The 20,806-nt window shown below is 44.5% G+C and overlaps 1 protein-coding gene across 2 annotated transcripts in view; it reads left to right on the top strand.

Moving 5' to 3' along the window:
- The window catches only part of MFHAS1 (multifunctional ROCO family signaling regulator 1), a 34,924-nt gene extending 14,537 nt beyond the window's left edge, over positions 1-20,387 (top strand). Inside the window, exons 2-3 of one of the 2 annotated variants that reach the window (XM_070742141.1) lie at positions 14,656-14,931; positions 20,065-20,387. In XM_070742141.1, coding sequence (XP_070598242.1) covers positions 14,656-14,786 — 131 coding nt within the window. In that variant the 3' untranslated portion in view covers positions 14,787-14,931; positions 20,065-20,387. The remainder of the gene's footprint in view (positions 1-14,655; positions 14,932-20,064) is intronic. The other variant, XM_070742142.1, reaches the window with a different exon arrangement.
- The last annotated feature ends 419 nt before the right edge of the window (positions 20,388-20,806 follow it).

Below are 20,806 nucleotides of genomic sequence, written 5' to 3'. Positions count from 1 at the left end.
TGTCTCTTGATTTTAATAGAGAAACATTATTGACATCAGTTGTGGTGTTTCAGAACCGGATCTTTACATAAAGCAACAGAAAAGACTTTCTGTTTTCTAACAGAAAAGCTACTGTGAAACTTTGCTTGGTTCCTGGAGTTTTAAATGATGAATTCAATCTTTATAAGGATCTCTATCTGTTATTCCTAATGAATAGGTCCATAAAGTTATACTTTATTGGTATTAAATTGTTCATCTGATCTCCAAAATGCAAGAATAGAGCTGTTTCACCCCAAGGCTAACAGTGAAATAGAGAAAATATTTTGCAGCTTATTGTGAAAGGGACTTTATAAAACAGAAAAAAAACATTCTGTAAAGGGTTTCACAAAGACAAATTGTACTTCAACAGAAATATATTAGATGGCTTGTTAATGATAAATTGATTAATACAAATTTTTGATAATGTGGATCTTGTCATCATAAAAATGGTACTTCAGTAACTATGATTCTTCTAGGAAATTTCCTCTAAAATGGTTCTCAGTTCTCAGGACCCTAATCTTCATTTCTTGAGGCAGGGGAGAAATGCTAAAAGCATTGTATAACATTATTTTACATTTTTCCCATGCAGATGTCTCAGAAGTAGATAACATGTTTCAACTAGCATATTTGAAATACAGTATTGAGAACTTATGGTGGGCACACTCACAAAATGGTTGCTGTGGGAGACCTTGTTTGCATCATAGAGAACAAGATGACTCATGAAAAGAAAGATTTACAAGAATGTGAACTATCCTAATGGGATCTTTGTAGAGTCAAAACACATTTCTTTAGCTAAATATGGTGTTTTTCTTTGCAGCATATCATCTTGTTTAATTTTAAAACATAACAATAATGGGTTTTTTTAGGAAAAAAAAGGTGGGAAGAGATTATAGCAGACCTGGGCAAGATGCGGCCTGAGGGCCGGATGCAGCCCACACACTGTCTGTGACCAGCCCGCGGAGGTCAGTCCAACTTTTCTAGATAAGAACCAGGTGTTCAAGATATAATATATAATATACAGTGATCCCCCGATTATCGCGAGGGTTCCGTTCCAAGACCCCTCGCGATAATCGATATTTCGGGATGTAGTGGTGCGGAAGTAAAAAACACCATCTGCGCATGCGCACCCCTTTTTCCATGGCCGCACATGCGCAGATGGTGGAGTTTGCGTGTGGGCGGCGGGGAAGACCGCCCAACAGCTGATCTGCTCCGCAGCGCGGCAGCAGCGAGGAGCCGAAGATGGGGTTTCCCCGTTGCCCAGGCAACAGGGAAACCCCATCTTTGGCTCCTCGCTGCTGCCGCGCTGCGGAGCAGATCAGCTGTTGGGCGGCCGAGGCAAAGGGGAAACCCCAAGATCGCTTGCCGCTTGCCCGTCACCCGCTCGGCCGCTCGCTTGCCGCTTGCCCGTTCGCCCGCCTGCCCGGCTGCTCGCTTGCCGCTTGCCCGTTCGCCCGCCCGCCCGGCTGCTCGCTTGCCGCTTGCCCGTTCGCCCGCCCGCCCGGCTGCTCGCTTGCCGCTTGCCCGTTCGCCCGCCCGCCCGGCTGCCCGCTTGCCGCTTGCTCGTTCGCCCGCCCGCCCGGCTGCTCGCTTGCCGCTCGAGAGCAAGAGGGGGAGAGATAGAGAAAGAGAGAGAAGGAAAGAAAGAGATGAGAGAGGGAGGAAGAGAGTGTGAGAGAGGAAGAAGCAAGATAGAGAAAGAGAGAGAGAAAGAAAGATGAGAAAGGAAGGGAATGACGTCATCGGGTGGAAAAATCGCGATATAGCGATTAGCAATGATCGAGAGCGCGAAACTCGGGGGATCACTGTATAATACATTTATAATAATTTATAATTATAATATAATTAACTCAGTTCTACCCAATAATATACAGTATTGGGTAGAACTGAGTTACCGGTAATTATATTAGTCCAGCCCTCTAAAACCATTCCAGTTTCTCATGCGGCCCTATGGCAAAATTAATTGCCCACCCCTGGATTATAGAGTGGCAGTAAAGAGGATGCCTGGGCTATGTTGGTATCTGCACACTTTGTCTTCCATTATTGTAAATCAGTATTATTATTTACCCACATTATTGTGAATGAGGTATGATTGATTACAGTATAGGTTAAGTATTTCTAAGAAATAATTTGAAGTTATTTTGATTTCTTTTCTGCAATTGTATAACGTCTGACATCACTAATCGTTTTGCCATTACCAGTAGATATATGGGTTTTGTAATTAAATTAATTTTAAAAGAAATTTGCTCCCTGTTGCTAAGCTTGTCTTGTGATATGCAAACAGAAACCACAGATTATAGATTGTGATCTGAGAAGATAATGGTAAATGATAAAGATTCCTGTGTTGCTGGGGAGAGGCAGATATGGTGGGGGCCACAGAGTTAGCCGTTCCAGGGGAACGAGAGACCGTTGCTTAATAACGGTCCCTTGTTCCGGCTCTGTGAGCCCAATCTTGGGTACTGGTGATGAGTGTAACTCTAGCCCTGGGCTCAGGTTGCTGCTGCTCAATGCCAGGTCGGTGGTAAATAAAGCTCTCCTCATCCGGGATCTGATCCTGGATGAGGAGGCCGACCTGGCTTGTATTACTGAAATCTGGCTGGGCCCGGAGGGAGGTGTCCCTCTCTCTGAAATTTGCCCAGCCGGGTTTCAGATATGGCATCAACCTCGACCCCAGGGAAGGGGGGGAGGAGTGGCTATTATAGCCAGGGAGAGCCTTTGCCTGCGTAGACTCATTGCTCCGGAAATTGCAGGTTGCGAGTCTCTCTTGCTGAAGTTGGACTTAGGGGTTCAGGTGGGCTTATTTCTCACATACCTGCCTCCCAGCTGCGTGTCAAAAGCCCTGCCTGTGCTACTCGAGGAGGTAGCCGGGTTGGCGGTGGAGTTCCCCGGACTCATTGTCCTGGGGGACTTCAACCTGCCGTCACTCGGCAAAACCTCTGGGCTGGCACAGGAGTTCATGGCCACCATGACAGCCATGGACCTGACTCAAGTAGTACAGGGTCCGACTCACGAGGGAGGGCACGCACCTGACATGGTATTCCTTTCCGAGCAATTGAGCAATGGTCTGAGACTAAGGGGCTTAGAAGCATTGCCTTTGTCATGGTCAGACCATTTTCTGCTACGGCTTGACTTCCTGGCTCCAATCCTTCCCCGCAGGGAGGCAGAACCAATGAAGATGTTCCGCCCCAGACGCCTGATGGACCCAGAGGGCTTTCAGACGGTGCTTGGGGTTATTCCAGAGGCACTCGTCCACAGCTCGGCGGAGTCCCTCGCTGAGGCCTGGAACGGCTGCGGCGGGGGCTCTTGACCGGGTTGCGCCTTTGCGACCTCTCCGCGGCGCTAGACCCCGTAGAGCCCCATGGTTCAACGAGGAGCTCCGGGAGTTGAAACGCCAAAAGAGACGTCTAGAGAAGCGATGGAGGAAGAGTAGGTCTGAATCTGATCGAACACTTGTAAGAGCTTTTATTAAGACTTACAAAGTGGCGCTCAAGGCGGCAAGATGCGCGTACCATGCCGCCTTGATTGCATCAGCGGAATCCCGCCCGGCTGCTCTGTTTAGGGTGACCCGCTCCCTTCTTAATCAGGGGGGAGTTGGGGAGCCCTTGCAGAGTAGTGCCGAGGAGTTTAACACGTTTTTTCGCTGATAAAGTCGCTCAGATCCGGGCTGACCTCGACTCCAATTGTAAAACAGAGTCGACTGACAACGAGTCAGTCGAGGTGACTGGGGCATGTACTTGTCCACCTGTCTGGGAAGAGTTTGATCTGGTGACACCTGATGAAGTGGACAAGGCCATCGGAGCTGTGAGTTCCGCCACCTGTTTACTGGATCCGTGTCCCTCCTGGTTGGTCTCGGCCGGCAGGGAGGTGACACGGAGCTGGGCCCAGGAGATTACCAACGCTTCCTTGGGGAGGGGAGTCTTTCCAACACTCTATAAAGAAGCGCTCGTGCGCCCCCTCCTCAAGAAGCCCTCCCTGGACCCAGCCGTACTTAATAACTATCGTCCAGTCTCCAACCTTCCCTTTATGGGGAAGGTTGTTGAGAAGGTGGTGGCACTCCAGCTCCAGCGGTCCTTGGAAGAAGCCGATTATCTAGGTCCCCGACAGTCAGGTTTCAGGCCCGGTTACAGCACGGAAACCGCTTTGGTCGCGTTGATGGATGACCTCTGGTGGGCCCGGGACAGGGGTTTATCCTCTGTCCTGGTGCTCCTCGATCTCTCAGCGGCTTTCGATACCATCGACCATGGTATCCTTCTGCGCCGGTTGGAGGGGTTGGGGGTGGGAGGCACTGTTCTCCAGTGGTTCTCCTCCTACCTCTCTGACCGGTCGCAGTCGGTGTTAGTGGGGTCGCAGTCGGTGTTAGAGGTCGGCTCCAAGGTCTCTCCCTTGTGGGGTGCCTCAGGGGTCGGTCCTCTCCCCCTTGCTATTTAACACCTACATGAAACCGCTGGGTGAGATCATCCAAGGACATGGGGTGAGGTATCATCAATATGCCGATGATATCCAGCTTTACATCTCCACCCCATGCCCAGTCAACGAAGCGGTGGAAGTGATGTGCCGGTGCCTGGAGGCTGTTGGGGCCTGGATGGGTGCCAACAGACTCAAACTCAACCCGGATAAGACGGAGTGGCTGTGGGTTCTGCCTCCCAAGGACAATTCCATCTGTCCGTCCATCACCCTGGGGGGGGGGACTATTGACCCCCTCAGAGAGGGTCCGCAACTTGGGCGTCCTCCTCGATCCACAGCTCACATTAGAAAACCATCTCTCAGCTGTGGCGAGAGGGGCGTTTGCCCAGGTTCGCCTGGTGCACCAGTTGCGGCCCTATCTGGACCAGGACTCATTGCTCACAGTCACTCATGCCCTCATCACCTCGAGGTTCGACTACTGTAATGCTCTCTACATGGGGCTACCTTTGAAAAGTATTCGGAAACTTCAGATCGTGCAGAATGCAGCTGCGAGAGCAGTCATGGGCTTACCTAGGTATGCCCATGTTTCACCATCACTCCGCAGTCTGCATTGGCTGCCGATCAATTTCCGGTCACAATTCAAAGTGTTGGTTATGACCTTTAAAGCCCTTCATGGCATCGGACCAGAATATCTCCGAGACCGCCTCCTGCCGCACGAATCCCAGCGACCGATTAGGGCCTTCTCCGGGTCCCGTCAACTAAACAATGCCGGTTGGCGGGTCCCAGGGGAAGAGCCTTCTCTGTGGCGGCACCGGCTCTCTGGAACCAACTCCCCCCGGAGATTAGAATTGCCCCTACTCTTCCTGCCTTCCGAAAACTCCTTAAGACCCACCTTTGCCGTCAGGCATGGGGAAACTAAACATCTCCCCTGGGCACGTTAATTTATATCTGGTATGCTTGTGTGTGTGTTTGCTATTACATGGGGTTCTTCTTAAATCGTTAAATATTTTAATTAATTGGATTGTTGTGACTGTTTTGCTTGTTGTGAGCCGCCCCGAGTCTTCGGAGAGGGGCGGCATACAAGTCCAACTAATAAATAAATAAATAATAAATAAATAAATGGTAAATTGTTTATTTTGATCAGTTTTTGAACAGTTATTAAGCCATCCATTAAGCCATTGATATCCTTACCATGAATAATGGAACACATTAACATCTTTACCAAAAAGCTTTTATGAAGAACTGTGACTGTTTAATAGTACAGTACTTCTCTGTTCCTTCCAAGCAAAATGCAGTGTCCTGAATAGTAACAAAAATGGTATTTCTGCAGGGATTTTTTGCAGAATAGGCAAAATAATTATGTTTTGGATTACATGTTCCATAATATTTCACCATTCTGGAGCTGATGAAAGCTGAAGTCCAAAATATATACACAATTTCCTGGCAGGCTGGTACAGATCTAATGGTGGGGTCCTTGGTGTTTGGTGCTCTCCGAGCTTGGTTGTTTCCTTGCAGACATTTTATTACCCAACTAGGTAACAATGGTAACAAGGGTACCAGATCTAATCATTCTTCCTAGTTAAGAAGATCCTTCTGTTAGAGGATACTTTGGAATGAGAAGGAACTGGGCATGGTTAGTTTAATAAAAAGAAGGACCTGGGGAGACATGATAGCAGTGTTCCAATATCTCAGGGGTTGCCACAAAGAAGAAGGAGTCAACCTATTCTCCAAAGCACCTGAAGGTAGAACAAGAAGCAATGGGTGGAAACTACACAAGGAGAGAAGTAACTTAGAACTAAGGAGAAATTTCCTAACAGAATAATTAATCCATGGAACAGCTTGTCTCCAGAAGTTGCGAATGCTCCAACACTGGAAGTTTTTAAGGAGATGCTAGATAACCATCTGTCTGAAGTAGTAGCCTAAGCAGGGGGTTGGACTAGAAGACCTCCAAAGTCCCTTCCAACTCTGTTGTTGTTGTTGTTATTGTTGCAGTTAATACTGACATATGTCATTTTTAATCTATGTATTTCACAAGTTATGTACAGTAGTCTTGGTTATCCATCCTTTGGTAATCTGACATTCTGGGTTATCCAACGTCGCAGCTGCTTGGGGGCATGGCTATGCCACCAGACACGCCCCCAAACAATGCCGCAGCAATGGGGAAGCTTCCCAAGGATGCCGAGAAGAGCCGGGCGGGGAAGGCAAGGGAAGCTGTTTTCGCCCTCCCCAGACATTGAATTATGGGTGTGGGCACTTGTGCATGCGCGATAGCGTACGCCCATGGTTTTGCGGCACCCGAGGAAAAAAAGGTTCGCCATCACTGGTCTATGGACTTAATAGAAATAGTAAGCCAAAACTAGCAAGTCAGAATTGAATGGTTGTCAGATTGAAAAATAGGAATTAAATAATTTACATATATTCTTGAAATCAGAAAACAAAATTACTTTTCAATTACTTTTGGACCATTTTTTACTCTTAAGTTTGTACTCCATATTTTAAATTTGAATTTGATTTATTCCATATACTGTATGTACACAGATAATGAATGGAGGCTTTTTTTTTAAAGTGGATAATTTACACAAAGTGACAATCTGTTACTTGTTTCAACCATGATTTATTAAATGGGGCCATAGTGACCTGGTTCACAGATGAAATTAAAGCATTAATTATGATTTATCAACTATACTGCTTAAGTTTGCACATTGGGATAGATCAGAAGCAGACAAACCACATTACAGTTTAGTGTGATGTGGTAGTAGCTGTACAGATGAGTTTCTCTAAACCAGAAGTCAGCCATATGTGCTTCTCATGTCAAAACCCCTATTTTTATCCCACTTTCAGCGCTCAGAATACTTGTACTGTTCTATACGGTATTTTGGAAGTTGTGCTTATTTCATTTGAAGCACTATATATTGCTCAGAAGTTGCATTATAGCATGCTAAGTGAACTGTCTGAAGAACCTGAACTGACAGTTAAGCATCTTCTCAAAATCTTGCCTTAAAATAATAAAGACCTGATTAATAAGCTTATTATGAGCAAAAATGCGATAGATGTAAACAGTATAAAAAGGAAACTTTCTCCTATTCTTTTTTTCCTTACTTCTCCATAAAAATAAAAAATACAGTGATACCTCGTCTTACGAACTTAATTGGTTCCAGGATGAGGTTTGTAAGGTGAAAAGTTTGTAAGATGAAACAATGTTTCCCATAGGAATCAATGGAAAAGTGATTAATGTGTGCAAACTCAAAACTCACCCCTTTTGCCAGCCGAAGCGCCCGTTTTTGGGCTGCTGGGATTCCTCTGAGGCTCCCCTCCATGGGAAACCCCACCTCCGCACCTCCGTGTCTTTGTGATGCTGCAGGGGAATCCTAGCAGGGGAATCCCAGCAGTGCAAAAATGGGCGCTTCGCTGGCAACAGAAGCCAGGAGGCAGGGCATCCCAGTGGTGACAGCTTGGGTTTGTAAGGTGAAAATAGTTTGGAAGAAGAGGCAAAAAAATCTTAAACCCCAGGTTTGTATCTTGAAAAGTTTGTATGATGAGGGGTTTGTAAGACGAGGTATTACTGTATACTGTAAAAGTAGATGCCAAGTCCAATTTAATCACAGCAGCATTAATTGTCAAACCTATGTGGAAAAATGGTAGGCAGATATGTAAAATATTGTAATAACTGGAAAATGTATGAATGTATAAATGTACAAGAAATTTTCTTCCCCTCTTTCACTAATGTTTCACCTGGGTAGAAATGGTGAGGAAAGAGATAAGAGGTGGTTATTTTAAACAGACTGTACTGAGTTCAACCTTCTACCTTTTTTTTTTGCCTTTCCAAATATTATTATTATTTTATTATTATTATTATTATTATTATTATTATTATTATTATTATTATTTATTAGATTTGTATGCCGCCCCTCTCCGTAGACTCGGGGCGGCTCACAGCAATGATAAAAACAATATATAGTAACAAATCTAATAGCTGGAATCTAAAATAACAGTAATACATTTTAAAAAGTCTAAAAAACAAGAAACCCCAATACAGTATATAAAAACATACATACAGTCATCATACACAAAAACTACATAGGCAGGGGGAGATGTTTCAGTTCCCCCACGCTTGATGGCAGAGGTTGGTTTTAAGGAGTTTACGAAAGGCAAGGAGGGTGGGGGCAGTTCTAATCTCTGGAGGGAGCTGATTCCAGAGGGTCAGAGCCGCCACAGAGAAGGCTCTTCCCCTGGGTCCCGCCAAACAACATTGTTTAGTTGACGGGACCTGGAGGAGACCAACTCTGTGGGACCTAACCGGTCGCTGGGATTCGTGCTTGCATAATTTTGAGTCATTTTTATTTTCTTTATACAGGTTAGAATAGGAATTATATATTACTGTATATAATCCCAGCTCATTTGAATTGCACTAGTAAGTTTTTAGTGCAATTTTTGATATGATAAACTACTTTACTCAGTGATCTTCTTTGTGATTATACAATGTAGTTAGGATAGGAATCAGTAGTGGGTTCTAAAACCCTTTGCTACTAGTTCACGCTCGCATGCGCAGAAGCGTCTTGGGCGGGTGGGCAGGGCCACCAGTTCTTAGAACCAAGCTGAACCCAGAGCAACCCACCACTGATATGAATGCTGGTTCTTCTCTTAATTTATAGTCAATTTGGAATATTGGTTGAAGTGACCGGTTTAGCTAAGAATGCCTGATCTTTGTGCAATCAAAAGTTGAGTCCTTCTCTAAAAAAAATCCCAATATTGTTGTCCTCTGTTCCTTTAGCTTGATAACTGCATTCCCTTTTCAGTTCATCTTCGGTGATAATGCATGTAGATGCTCCTGCTGAATGCAAGGAATTTAGGTAATAAATAATGCACTTCTAATAATACTTGACTCAACCATGAAAAATGCACCTGCACTTACAGGCACAAAAAAGTGCACAAATATATTGATTTGCTTTCCAAATGTTACTTGTTGGTTGATGTTGGAACTCAATATGGCAAAGATAATCTATAAAATTTCAAAGGAATATATTTTCTGTGGCAATCTTATTTTGCTAGTGTGGTTTTCTTAACATTCTAATTGTCACCTTTTTATTTGCATTGTGAAACTATTTCTACTGATTTCCACCTTGCTAAATGCAATAAGGTGTGGCAAAATTTTAGCATATTTTTAAAGGATTGCGAATTATCATTCATAGGAATGAATAAAATATATCTTTCCATATAAGAAGAATGCATGCTACTGGAAGGCAATATTCTATTGGCAGCGAAGGCAACTAGAATGAAGTTAAACACTTTTTCTTAAATATGTAGTAGTTTAGTATTAGTCCAGACTTATCTACCGGTAGAACCACCTTCTACCGCATGAATCCCAGCGGCCGATAAGGTCCCACAGAGTTGGCCTTCTCCGGGTCCCGTCGACCAAACAATGTCATTTGGCGGGCCCCAGGGGAAGAGCCTTCTCTGTAGCGGCCCCGGCCCTCTGGAACCAACTCCCCCCGGAGATTAGAACGGCCCCAACCCTCCTTGTCTTTCGCAAGTTACTCAAGACCCACCTGTATCGCCAGGCATGGGGGAACTAAGACATCTCCCCCAGGCTTTTTATATTTCATGTTTGGTATGTATGTGCTGTATGGTTTTTAATTGTTGGGGTTTTTATATATTTTTTATTATTAGATTTGTCCCATTGTTACACTGTTTCTTATTACTGTTTTGAGCCACCCCGAGTCTTCGGAGAGGGGCGGCATACAAATCTAATTAATAATAATAATATCTAACACATTAATGAGAACAGAACTATAATGAGTTCCCCTATGAGCTAATTGTTAAAAAGATATACAGTACAGTATTTGTCAATTCAGTTTTCTTCCTAAACCACAAGTGATTCAATTGATGAACATAAAAGGAATACAAAATCAAACCAGTGGGTGTTCCGTCTCAGAAAAAGAAAATACTGAGAACAAATTCAGTTGAAACAAGATGTAAAAGCTTGCTATAATAATAACATTATGTAAAGACAAGCTAGGGCAAGCACTAATGCGGTTCTCTAGGAACAGATTCCTTTGGAACTAAAACACTGAATGAATTACGTTGGATATTATGCAAGTGAGCTTCTGATTGTGCAATGGGATTTTGGCCTCCTCATGATGCCACCAGATGTTTCAGATAATTTCCCAACATTTCAAATCAGATTTGTAGAATGTGAAGTGCAGGAGAGGGAGAATCTAGACTGCTAGCAAATGTTCTGTGAACAACTAAACACAGTTGCAAGCAATCCCCTGAAGGTTTTTCTTCTTGACTTCAAAGAGCTGGCCTCCTGTGAAAGCTCCAAGGATCCCTAATGAACAATCATAGACTTTTTTTGAGGAATGATACTTGGGGTAAAGTATCTTATCCACAGGTTTAGTTCTAATATAATTTCACAATTAGCTTCATTTTCAAGAGAAAATAAAGTCTCTTATGGCCGGGAAGCCAAGATTTTAGTTCCATGTATCTGATCTTAGTGGAACTGCAGATGGTCTCAAAATGGCAACCCAAATTACCACCAAACCTCCCTTTTCAAGATCCTATAATACCTTAATTCAAGGTAGAGTAAAGATGACTAGATACTGCTGAGCGTCTTTGGAATGGAATTGGACGGATGACCTTCCTGACACCACAGAGTTTGCAGCAGATATTTTTTCTTTGTATCCATTTTTTTTCTTAATGGAGACAAATATCTGCTGCTAGTAGCTTAGTATTAAATTCTCGTAGTATTAGCGTAGTATTAATCTCAACCTTCTGAGGTGGATTTCAGCAGAAGAAACTGGAGAACTGGTAGCGGACATTTTGAGTAGTTTGGAGAACCAATAAATGCCACCTCTGATTGGCCCCGCCCCTATTTATTCTCTGCCTCCCGAGTCCCAGCTGATTGCGAGGAAATTGGGACTTTGCAGGAACTTTCCCCTGCCATGCCCACCAAGTCACGGCCACAGAACTGGTAGAAAAAAATTTTTAATCCCACCACTGCAACCCACTACTTGTCATGGTCATTAAAATACAGATAGCCCTCAATTTACAACAGTTCATTTATTATTATTTATTATTATTATTATTATTTATTAGATTTATATGCCACCTTTCTCCGAGGACTCGGGGTGGCTTACAATATTTAAAAAGGGTAGTATACATCAAGATACAATTAATTTAAATTAAAAATTACATTTAAAAACTAAAGAGCCTATTAAATACACACATATCCATTCAAACAACTGTACATTCATTGGCCAGGGGACAGAGTCTAATGACCCCAAGCTTGGCGGCATAAGTGAGTCTTCAGTGACTCTTACGAAAGGTGAGGAGGGTGGGGGCAATACGAATCTCCAGAGGGAGCAGATTCCAGAGGGCTGGAGCCCCCCCAGAGAAGGCTCTTCCCCTACGTCCCGCCAAGTGACATTGTCTAGTTGACGGGACCTATAGAAGGTCGACTCTGCGGGACCTAACCGGTTGCTGGGATTTATGCAGCAGGAGGCGATCCCATAAGTGATCTGGTCCCATGCCATGTAGGGCTTTATAGGTCATAACCAACACTTCGAATTGAGTCCAGAAACCAATGGGCAGCCAGTGCAGACCGTGGAGTATTGGAGAGATGTGGACAGGTCTGGGTAGTCCTATGACTGCTTGCGCAGCTGTATTCTGTATTCTGTTTCTGAACACTTTTCAAAGGTAGCCCCATGTAGAGAGCATTGTAGTAGTCGAACCTCGAGGTGATAAGGGCATGAGTGACTGTGAGTAGAGACTCCAGGTAGGGCCGCAACTGGTGCACCAGGCAAACCTGGGCAAACGCCTCCTTCGCCACAGCTGACAGATGTTCCAGGGTCAGTTGTGGATTGAGGAGGACACCCAAGTTGTGGATCCTCTCTGAGGGGGTCAAAAGTCCCCCCCAGGGTAATGGACAGACAGATAGAAGTGTCCTTGGGAGGCAAAACCCACAGCCATTCCACCTTGTCAGGGTTGAATTTGAGTCTGTTAGCACCCATCCAGACCCTAACAGCCTCCAGACACCAGCACATTACTTCCACTGCTTCACTGAGTGGACCCGGGGTGGAGATGTATAGCTTGAGTATCATCAGCATACTGATAGTAACTCACCCCGTGCCCTTGGATGATCTTACCCAGCGGTTTCAGATAGATATTAAACAGCGACTGTTATTTAGTGACTATTCAAAGCTACGGCAATGAAAAAAGTGACTTATGACAATTTTGCACATTTAAGTCCATTGTAACATCCCCATGGTCGCATGATTGAATGTTGATAACTGGTTCATATTTATGATGGTTGCAGTGCCCCAGAGTCATGTGACCATCTTTTGCTATCTTTTGACAAGCAAATTCAATGGGGAAGTCAGGTTCACTTAACAACTGCAATTATTCACTTAACAAATGGCAAGAAAGTAACAAAATGAGATAAAACTCACTTAACAGATTTCTCACATAGCAACATAAATTCTGGTCTCAATTGTCACAAGTCGACAACTACCTGTACTTAGATTTATTACATATATTTTTATTTAATGCCAGAGTTTGGAAATGCTATCTGAAAGTAAAAATTCTTAGCTTATGTGACAAATTTCTATGATAAGGTAGTGGGAGCTATGGCAGTACGGAAATAATTTTGACTATGCGGTCATAATAGCATCAGGACTAAATTTTAACCTTGCACTATTGTACTTACCTATGTTGTTCATGCATTATTGTGCATTTTTTGGACAATTATCCTTGGAGATTTTATTGTAATCTTGAGGTGTATTAGTTTTGTGCTGCAAAAGTGAAGAAAAGAGTAACAAAGATGATTTAGAGGACTAAACCACATGAATAACTATTGCAGGAACTAGATATGTCTACTCTAATGAAGTGAAGGACTAGGGGTGACATGGTAGCAGTCCTCAAATATCTAAGGGGCTGCCACAAAGAAGAGAAGTGGACATTCAAACACACATGCTGTTATAAAGTAAACAGAAACTCAGTTTATCCAAAATAAAGCTGTGCACACGCACTTTAAACTGAGCAAATTAGCTCACACGCAGATAACAGTCCTTGAAAACTGTGCGAGACAAAAACAAACAGAGCAGATAAGAGCAGCTGTGAGAGCGTCACCGCCCAACCTCTTCAAGTGAGTCCATAAGATTTACTTAGCTGTGAAATCCCAAAAGTCTGTGAAAATCCAGAAACAAAGCAACCACGACGTATCCTTCTCCAAACGGATAAACTCCCACATGCGCTCTCTGCAACGCTGGTAATTTATCAGCAACCTCATTAGCCTAATGGCCTCAGCCACACGTGTTCTCCCTTATCTCCGACGATACCTGCGCAGTTGGTCCCTTCTAGCCATGAGCCTGCGCATTCTGGCATCTATCCACCAATCCTCCGAGTCCGATGACCCACTAATGAGGTCATTAACTAATGGGCTGGCTGCATCCATCTCTCTATCTGATTCTTCTTCTTCCCCAGCGTCTCACCTTGGCAAGGAATCCTCACTGTCAGAAGCTGATGGCAGTAAGACAAGTCTCTGGGAACCTGAGGACTCTCCTAAGCCAACATCCAAATTCCCTGTTGCAGGAGCTGGCCCAGAGCCAACCACAACTATTATTACTATTATTATTATTATTATTTATTAGACTTGTATGCCACCGTTCTCCAAAGTCTCGGGGTAGCTATTACTATATAACTACTATTACCGAAGCAGCAGATGCCCCCTCTCTGAAATATTCCAATGGAATGGCAAAGGCTATCGTCACAGTCTATCCTCCATACTAACCCACCCAGGCTTCATGCTCTGGGGAATCCAGAGCATCATACCATGGTCTTTCGAGACTGAAGGATGCCAATGCAACTTTATTTATTGAAACCTTAGTCTTAGGGAATACATCTGCGTCTCTTCTGAATTTCAGTCTCTTATATTTCCTCATGCAAAAATGGACAACGAAGGAAAATATCTCTGGAGTTTACAAAGTTTTTAAGTAATGTAAAGGTAGAATGAATGATGCATGTTAACTTTCACCAAGGATATTTATAATTCTTTATCCATCTCATTTTATCAATATTGTCATTATATTATGTGATGTTTTATTATTCATCTTCAACTAGTCAATTACATTTCAGCTATGTATTCCTGTAACTGACTGGAAATTTACCACCTTTGTGAATCTAAACCAGAGGATAAATGCAAAGTTGTTACATTACCATACTCTATTCTCTTTATTTCAGGAGAATTGCTAAGTCAGCCCAGGCCAGAGGGAGTAACTGAGATCATCTGTCCGAAGAATGGTAACGAGCGAGTGAATGTGGCTTTGGTTTATCCCCCTACTCCAACAGTGATCAGCCCTTGTTCCAAGTGACTGCTGGAAGTCGCCTGCCTTGGCCCCTATTATAAGGACACATCAAATGCCCCTTAAACCCTTGCTAAGCATTTTTGGAGATGTACCACTCAGAGATGGATCTAATTATTTATGGGGCCTGAATATCACAGCTTGGGAAATAAAGGTATAGTGGGGTTGCTTCTTTTGCAAATGGGAAACACTACAGTTAAATCAAAGGTGGGGAGGATCAGAGTTTTATGAGAGTAACTTGATTTTCTTTTTTTTTCTTTTTTGAAATTTATACTTTATGGTACACAGTGTAGTACTGTATTTCTATACTTCCTGTGCTTTGGATTCTATCAACAATTTATAATCTGAGCAAATATTGGCTGCCTGGGGAGTGAATTCTTTGAGAGGAATTCACAGTCACCTATGAATATGTTAGAAGTGTCAGAGGAAGCAATTCCTGTTTGTATATGTATCTAGAGAATATTCGTGTAAAAAAATTGCAGAACTAAGCAGATGCTTCCCAATATCTTTCAAAGCATATTTAACCAGTTTACGTTAGGAAATGGGTATCCAACAGGCCATACATAGCATCCCAATGTAACATTTACAGTTCCAACTATTTTCAGATATTGTACCTTGGCACCAAAATGTTTGATAGGAAATTGTTTGTTTTTCAAAAATAAGAATGAAAATGGAAGCAGGACATTTCCAGAAACTGAGAACCCTTCCTATTTCTGTTCTCAACCTCCCACGGTCCCCTAGAACAGTGTTTTTCAACCAGTGTGCTGCGGCACACTAGTGTGCCGTGAGACATGGTCAGGTGTGCCGCGAAGCTCAGAGAGAGAAAGAAAACAAGAGAGAGAGAAAGCAAGAGAGAGAGAAAGCAAGAGAGAGAGAGAGAGAAAGAAAGAGAGAAAGAAAACAAGAGAAAGAAAGGAAGAAAGAGAGAGAAAGAAAGCAAGAGAGAGAGAATGAAAGAAAGCAAGAGAGAGAGAAAGAGAACAAGAGAGAGAAAGAAAGCAAGAGAGAAAAAGAGAACAAGAGAGAGAGAAAGAGGGAGGGAAGGTGGGAGAGAGAAAGACATAGAGGGAGGTAGAGAGAGAAAGAGAGAAAGAGAGAGAAAGAAAGAGAAAGAAAACAAGAGAGAAAGAAAGGAAGAAAGAGAGAGAGACAAAGAAAGCAAGAGAGAAAGAAAGAGAAAGAAAACAAGAAAGAAAGAAAGAGAGAGAGACAAAGAAAGCAAGAGAGAGAGAAAGAAAGAAAGAGAAAGAAAGAAAGAGAGAGAGAAAGAGAGAGAGAGAAAGAGAGGGAGGGAAGGTGAGAGAGAGAAAGACATAGATGGAGGGAGGGAGGGAGAAAGAGAGGAAGCAAGAGAGGAAGGAAGGAAGACAGAAAGAGGGATGGAGAGAGAGAAAAAAGAAGGGAGAAAAAGGGAGGAAGAGAGAAATAGAGCGGAAGGGAGGAAGAGCGAGAAAAAAAAATTGTCCAAACTTTTTTTTAGCCCCCCCCCCCCAACTCAATGTGCCCCAGGATTTTGTAAATGTAAAAAATGTGCCATGGCTCAAAAAAGGTTGAAAATCACTGCCGTAGAACAATATAGGATGTTACTGCAACTATACCGTCGTTTTGTCAAATTTTCAAGGATTTTCACCATCCTTATTTTGGGCTATTTTGCTACTGTTTCCACTCTTAAATACCTGGAGGGGGAGAGAAGAGGGGGAATTAACAATCAAACTTGTTATTTCCAAGTCATCAACATGTCTTTCAAAGATTTCCTGCAGCCCCCAAGAGGCCATAGTCATTATTTATTTATTTTATTTATTACTTAGATTTGTATGCCGCCCCTCTCCGAAGACTCGGGGCGGCTCACAACATGTAAAAACAAATCATAAGCAATCAGACAAATTTAAAATATTTAAATATTTAAAAAACCCCAAATGCTAACAGTCACACACACAGACATACCATGCATAAATTAAACATGCCCAGGGGGAGATGTTTCAGTTCCCCCATGCCTGACGGCAAAGGTGGGTTTTCAGGAGTTTACGGAAGGCAGGAAGAGTAGGGGCAGTTCTAATCTCCGGGGGGAGTTGGTTCCAGAGGGCCGGTGCCGCCACAGAGAAGGCTCTTCCCCTGGGGCCCGCCAACCGACATTGTTTAGTTGACGGGACCCGGAGAAGGCCCACTCTGTGGGACCTAATCGGTCGCTGGGATTCGTGCGGCAGGAGGCGGTCTCGGAGATATTCTGGTCCGATGCCATGAAGGGCTTTAAAGGTCATAACCAACACTTTGAATTGTGACCGGAAATTGATCGGCAACCAATGCAGACTGCGGAGTGATGGTGAAACATGGGCATACCTAGGTAGGCCCATGACTGCTCTCGCAGCTGCATTTTGCACGATCTGAAGTTTCCGAACACTTTTCAAAGGTAGCCCCATGTAGAGAGCATTACAGTAGTCGAACCTCGAGGTGATGAGGGCATGAGTGACTGTGAGCAATGAGTCCCGGTCCAGATAGGGCCGCAACTGGTGCACCAGGCGAACCTGGGCAAACGCCCCCCTCGCCACAGCTGAAAGATGTTGTTCTAATGTGAGCTGTGGATCGAGGAGGACGCCCAAGTTGCGGACCCTCTCTGAGGGGGTCAATAATTCCCCCCCCAGGGTGATGGACGGACAGATGGGATTGTCCTTGGGAGGCAGAACCCACAGCCACTCCGTCTTATCCGGGTTGAGCTTGAGTCTGTTGACACCCATCCAGGCCCCAACAGCCTCCAGGCACCGGCACATCACTTCCACCGCTTCGTTGACTGGGCATGGGGTGGAGATGTAAAGCTGGGTATCATCCGCATATTGATGATACCTCACCCCATGTCCTTGGATGATCTCGCCCAGCGGTTTCATGTAGATGTTGAATAGCAGGGGGGAGAGGACCGACCCCTGAGGCACCCCACAAGGGAGAAACCTAGGAGTCGACCTCTGACCCCCCACTAACACCGACTGCGACCGGCCAGAGAGGTAGGAGGAGAACCACTGAAGGACAGTGCCTCCCACTCCCAACCCCTCCAGCCGGTGCAGAAGGATACCATGGTCGATGGTATCGAAAGCCGCTGAGAGGTCAAGGAGCACCAGGACAGAGGATAAACCCCTGTCCCGGGCCCGCCAGAGATCATCCATCAACGCGACCAAAGCGGTTTCCGTGCTGTAACCGGCCCTGAAACCCGACTGCTGGGGACCTAGATAATCGGCTTCTTCCAAGGACCGCTGGAGCTGGAGTGCCACCACCTTCTCGACAACCTTCCCCATAAAGGGAAGGTTGGAGACTGGACGATAGTTGTTAAGTACGGCTGGGTCCAGGGAGGGCTTCTTGAGGAGGGGGCGCACAAGCGCTTCTTTATAGAGTGATGGAAAAACTCCCCTCCCCAAGGAAGCGTTGGTAATCTCCTGGGCCCAGCTCCATTAATTTTGACTTCTGACTGAGCACTCAAACGTTTGCCTCCCCTGTCTCCACTTATGCTGCCATTTCTATAGTGAACCAATGCTTTTTAAGCCAAACATTAACTTCTAAAATTTTTCTCTACTATCTGGAACAAATCTGACTACCAATATGAACAAAGTTTTTGCGGATAAGTATTTTAGGTTGTCTTGTTGCTATAATTATTGTAAAACAAATATTGAATGTTTAAAATGGACTGTATATACCTGAAAGGATGACTTTTTAAGTACAGCGGTACCTCGGTTAACGGATGCCTTGGTTAGCGTACTTTTCAGATAACAACCAAAGATTTTGGCAAAAAATTGCTTCAAATACCAAACAAAAATTCGGATACCGGAAATTTTTTTTGGTTATTATTCGAAATGTTACACCCATTGGCCCTCACTCCCGCCCCCCTCTCCTTACCTCTTTACCCCTTACCCCCCCCATTGTCCCTCACCCCCCCCTCTCTTTACCTCTTGCCTCTTTGCCTTCGTCCCCTTGCCAGGGGAACAGCAAAGCGTCGCTTCGGATATGACAAGGCAGGCGCTGAGTCTGCTAGTCCCGGCGGCAGCTTTTCTTTGAGACACCAGCGGCAGCTGTGGCGACAGCTTTTCGGAACAGGGGCGGTGGGGGCCTGGGCATGGCTATTATTTATTTATTTATTTATTTATTTTATTTATTTATTAGATTTGTATGCCGCCCCTCTCCATAGACACGGGGCGGCTAACAACAATAATGAAACAATACGAACAAATCTAATATTTAAGTTAATTTTAAAAAACCCAATTCAAGAAACCAATCATACACACAGACATACTGTGCATAAATTTTATAAGCCTAGGGGGAGGGGATATCTCAATTCCCCCATGCCTGACAACAGAGGTGGGTTTTAAGGAGCTTACGAAAGGCAAGGAGGTGGGGGCAACTCTGATCTCTGGGGGAAGTTGGTTCCAGAGGGTCAGGGCCGCCACAGAGAAGGCTCTTCCCCTGGGTCCCACCAGACGGCATTGTTTAGTCGACGGGACCCGGAGAAGACCCACTCTGTGGGACCTAACCGGTCGCTGGGATTCGTGCAGCAGAAGACGGTCCTGGAGATATTCTGGTCCGGTGGCATGAAGGGCTTTATAGGTCATAACCAACACTTTGAATTGTGACCGGAAACTGATCGGCAACCAATGCAGACTGCGAAGTGTTGGTGTGACATGGGCATATTTGGGGAAGCCCATGATTGCTCTCGCAGCTTCATTCTGCACGATCTGAAGTTTCCGAACACTCTTCAAAGGTAGCCCCATGTAGAGAGCATTACAGTAGTCGAACCTCGAGGTGATGAGGGCATGAGTGACTGTGAGCAGTGAGTTCCGGTCCAAATAGGGCCGCAACTGGTGCACCATAATGTCCCCTGCGCTGCTGTTCCTCAAAAGGAAGCTGCCGGAGCCATTACGCTCATGCCCAGGCCTCCATCGCTGTCCCCTAAAAGAAGCCGCCGCAGCAGCCGGTGTCCTCAAAGAGAAGCTGCTGCCGGGACCAGCAAACTCAGCGCCTGCCTCATCATAGCCAAAGCAACGCTTTGCATTTTCCATCCCTGTTTCCTCCCAGGAGATTCCCAGAGAGGCCCCACGGAGGCTTCTCCCTGCCTTTTCTGGTTACAGTTTCGGAGACTCAGGTTCGTAAGTGGAAAATGGTTCTTGAGAAGAGGCAAAAAAAATCTTGAACACCCGATTCTTATCTAAAAAAGTTCATAAATAGAGGCATTATTAAGTAGAGGTACCACTGTATTTGAAACCATAAGCATTGTGAACCTTGATACTTCAGTTCTGCCTTCTTCTACATACAGGTGAACGAGAGCAGGTGTGCTGAAGGCTGTGCATTGGGGTGGACACAAATCCTGCAGTCTCCATTAATTTATTCTTTTCACCGATTGGGGTTAGACTGATACGTTCAGAAGAAACAGAAAGCTTCGTTATCCTGATCTACTGTTGAATCTGAATACCCTGCAGTATGAAGGCTCTCACAAGAAGAACCAAGACCATCGTTCGCTGAGAACACTATTGACCTGTGTTTTGCACTTGTTTGGACTCACGAATGTAAGCTTTTTCTCAATGTATGTACCATTAGATGTACATGAAGAAATATCTAATGAAAAGGAATTGTTGTTAACTTTGGTGGTTTCTGTGCAGGTAGGTGTTGAATTTATCACGGGCAGCTTCAGTTGGCATCTCCGGCAGGCAAAAAGCCTAGCATCTCTCCACTTCTTCCATAGTCTTTAGAAGCCAAGACAGACTGTCAGAATGGTGCTGGGGAATTCCATTATGTCTGTGGGATATCTTTTTAGTTCTCCTGTGTGTTTTCACCCCAATTATGCCATCTATTAAATCATAGCACTAGCTATTGCTTGTGCACAAGGATAGCAGTGCAGCAAGAAATAGAGGAAGCTTAAATATATACACATATACACCTGTCCCTCAGTTATTGCTGAGATAATCTCGGGCAGAACTATATAAATTTAATGGAGCCACACTTACCAAGTACCAATAACCAGAGGCGGGCTGCTAAGGTGGAACGGTGACGTGTGCTCG

Source organism: Erythrolamprus reginae, chromosome 2, assembly GCF_031021105.1.
Source record: "Erythrolamprus reginae isolate rEryReg1 chromosome 2, rEryReg1.hap1, whole genome shotgun sequence".
NCBI classification, from domain to species: Eukaryota; Metazoa; Chordata; class Lepidosauria; order Squamata; family Dipsadidae; genus Erythrolamprus; species Erythrolamprus reginae.
The sequence above is the reverse complement of the archived record's forward strand: the minus strand, read 5'-3'. Positions and strand labels throughout refer to the sequence as shown.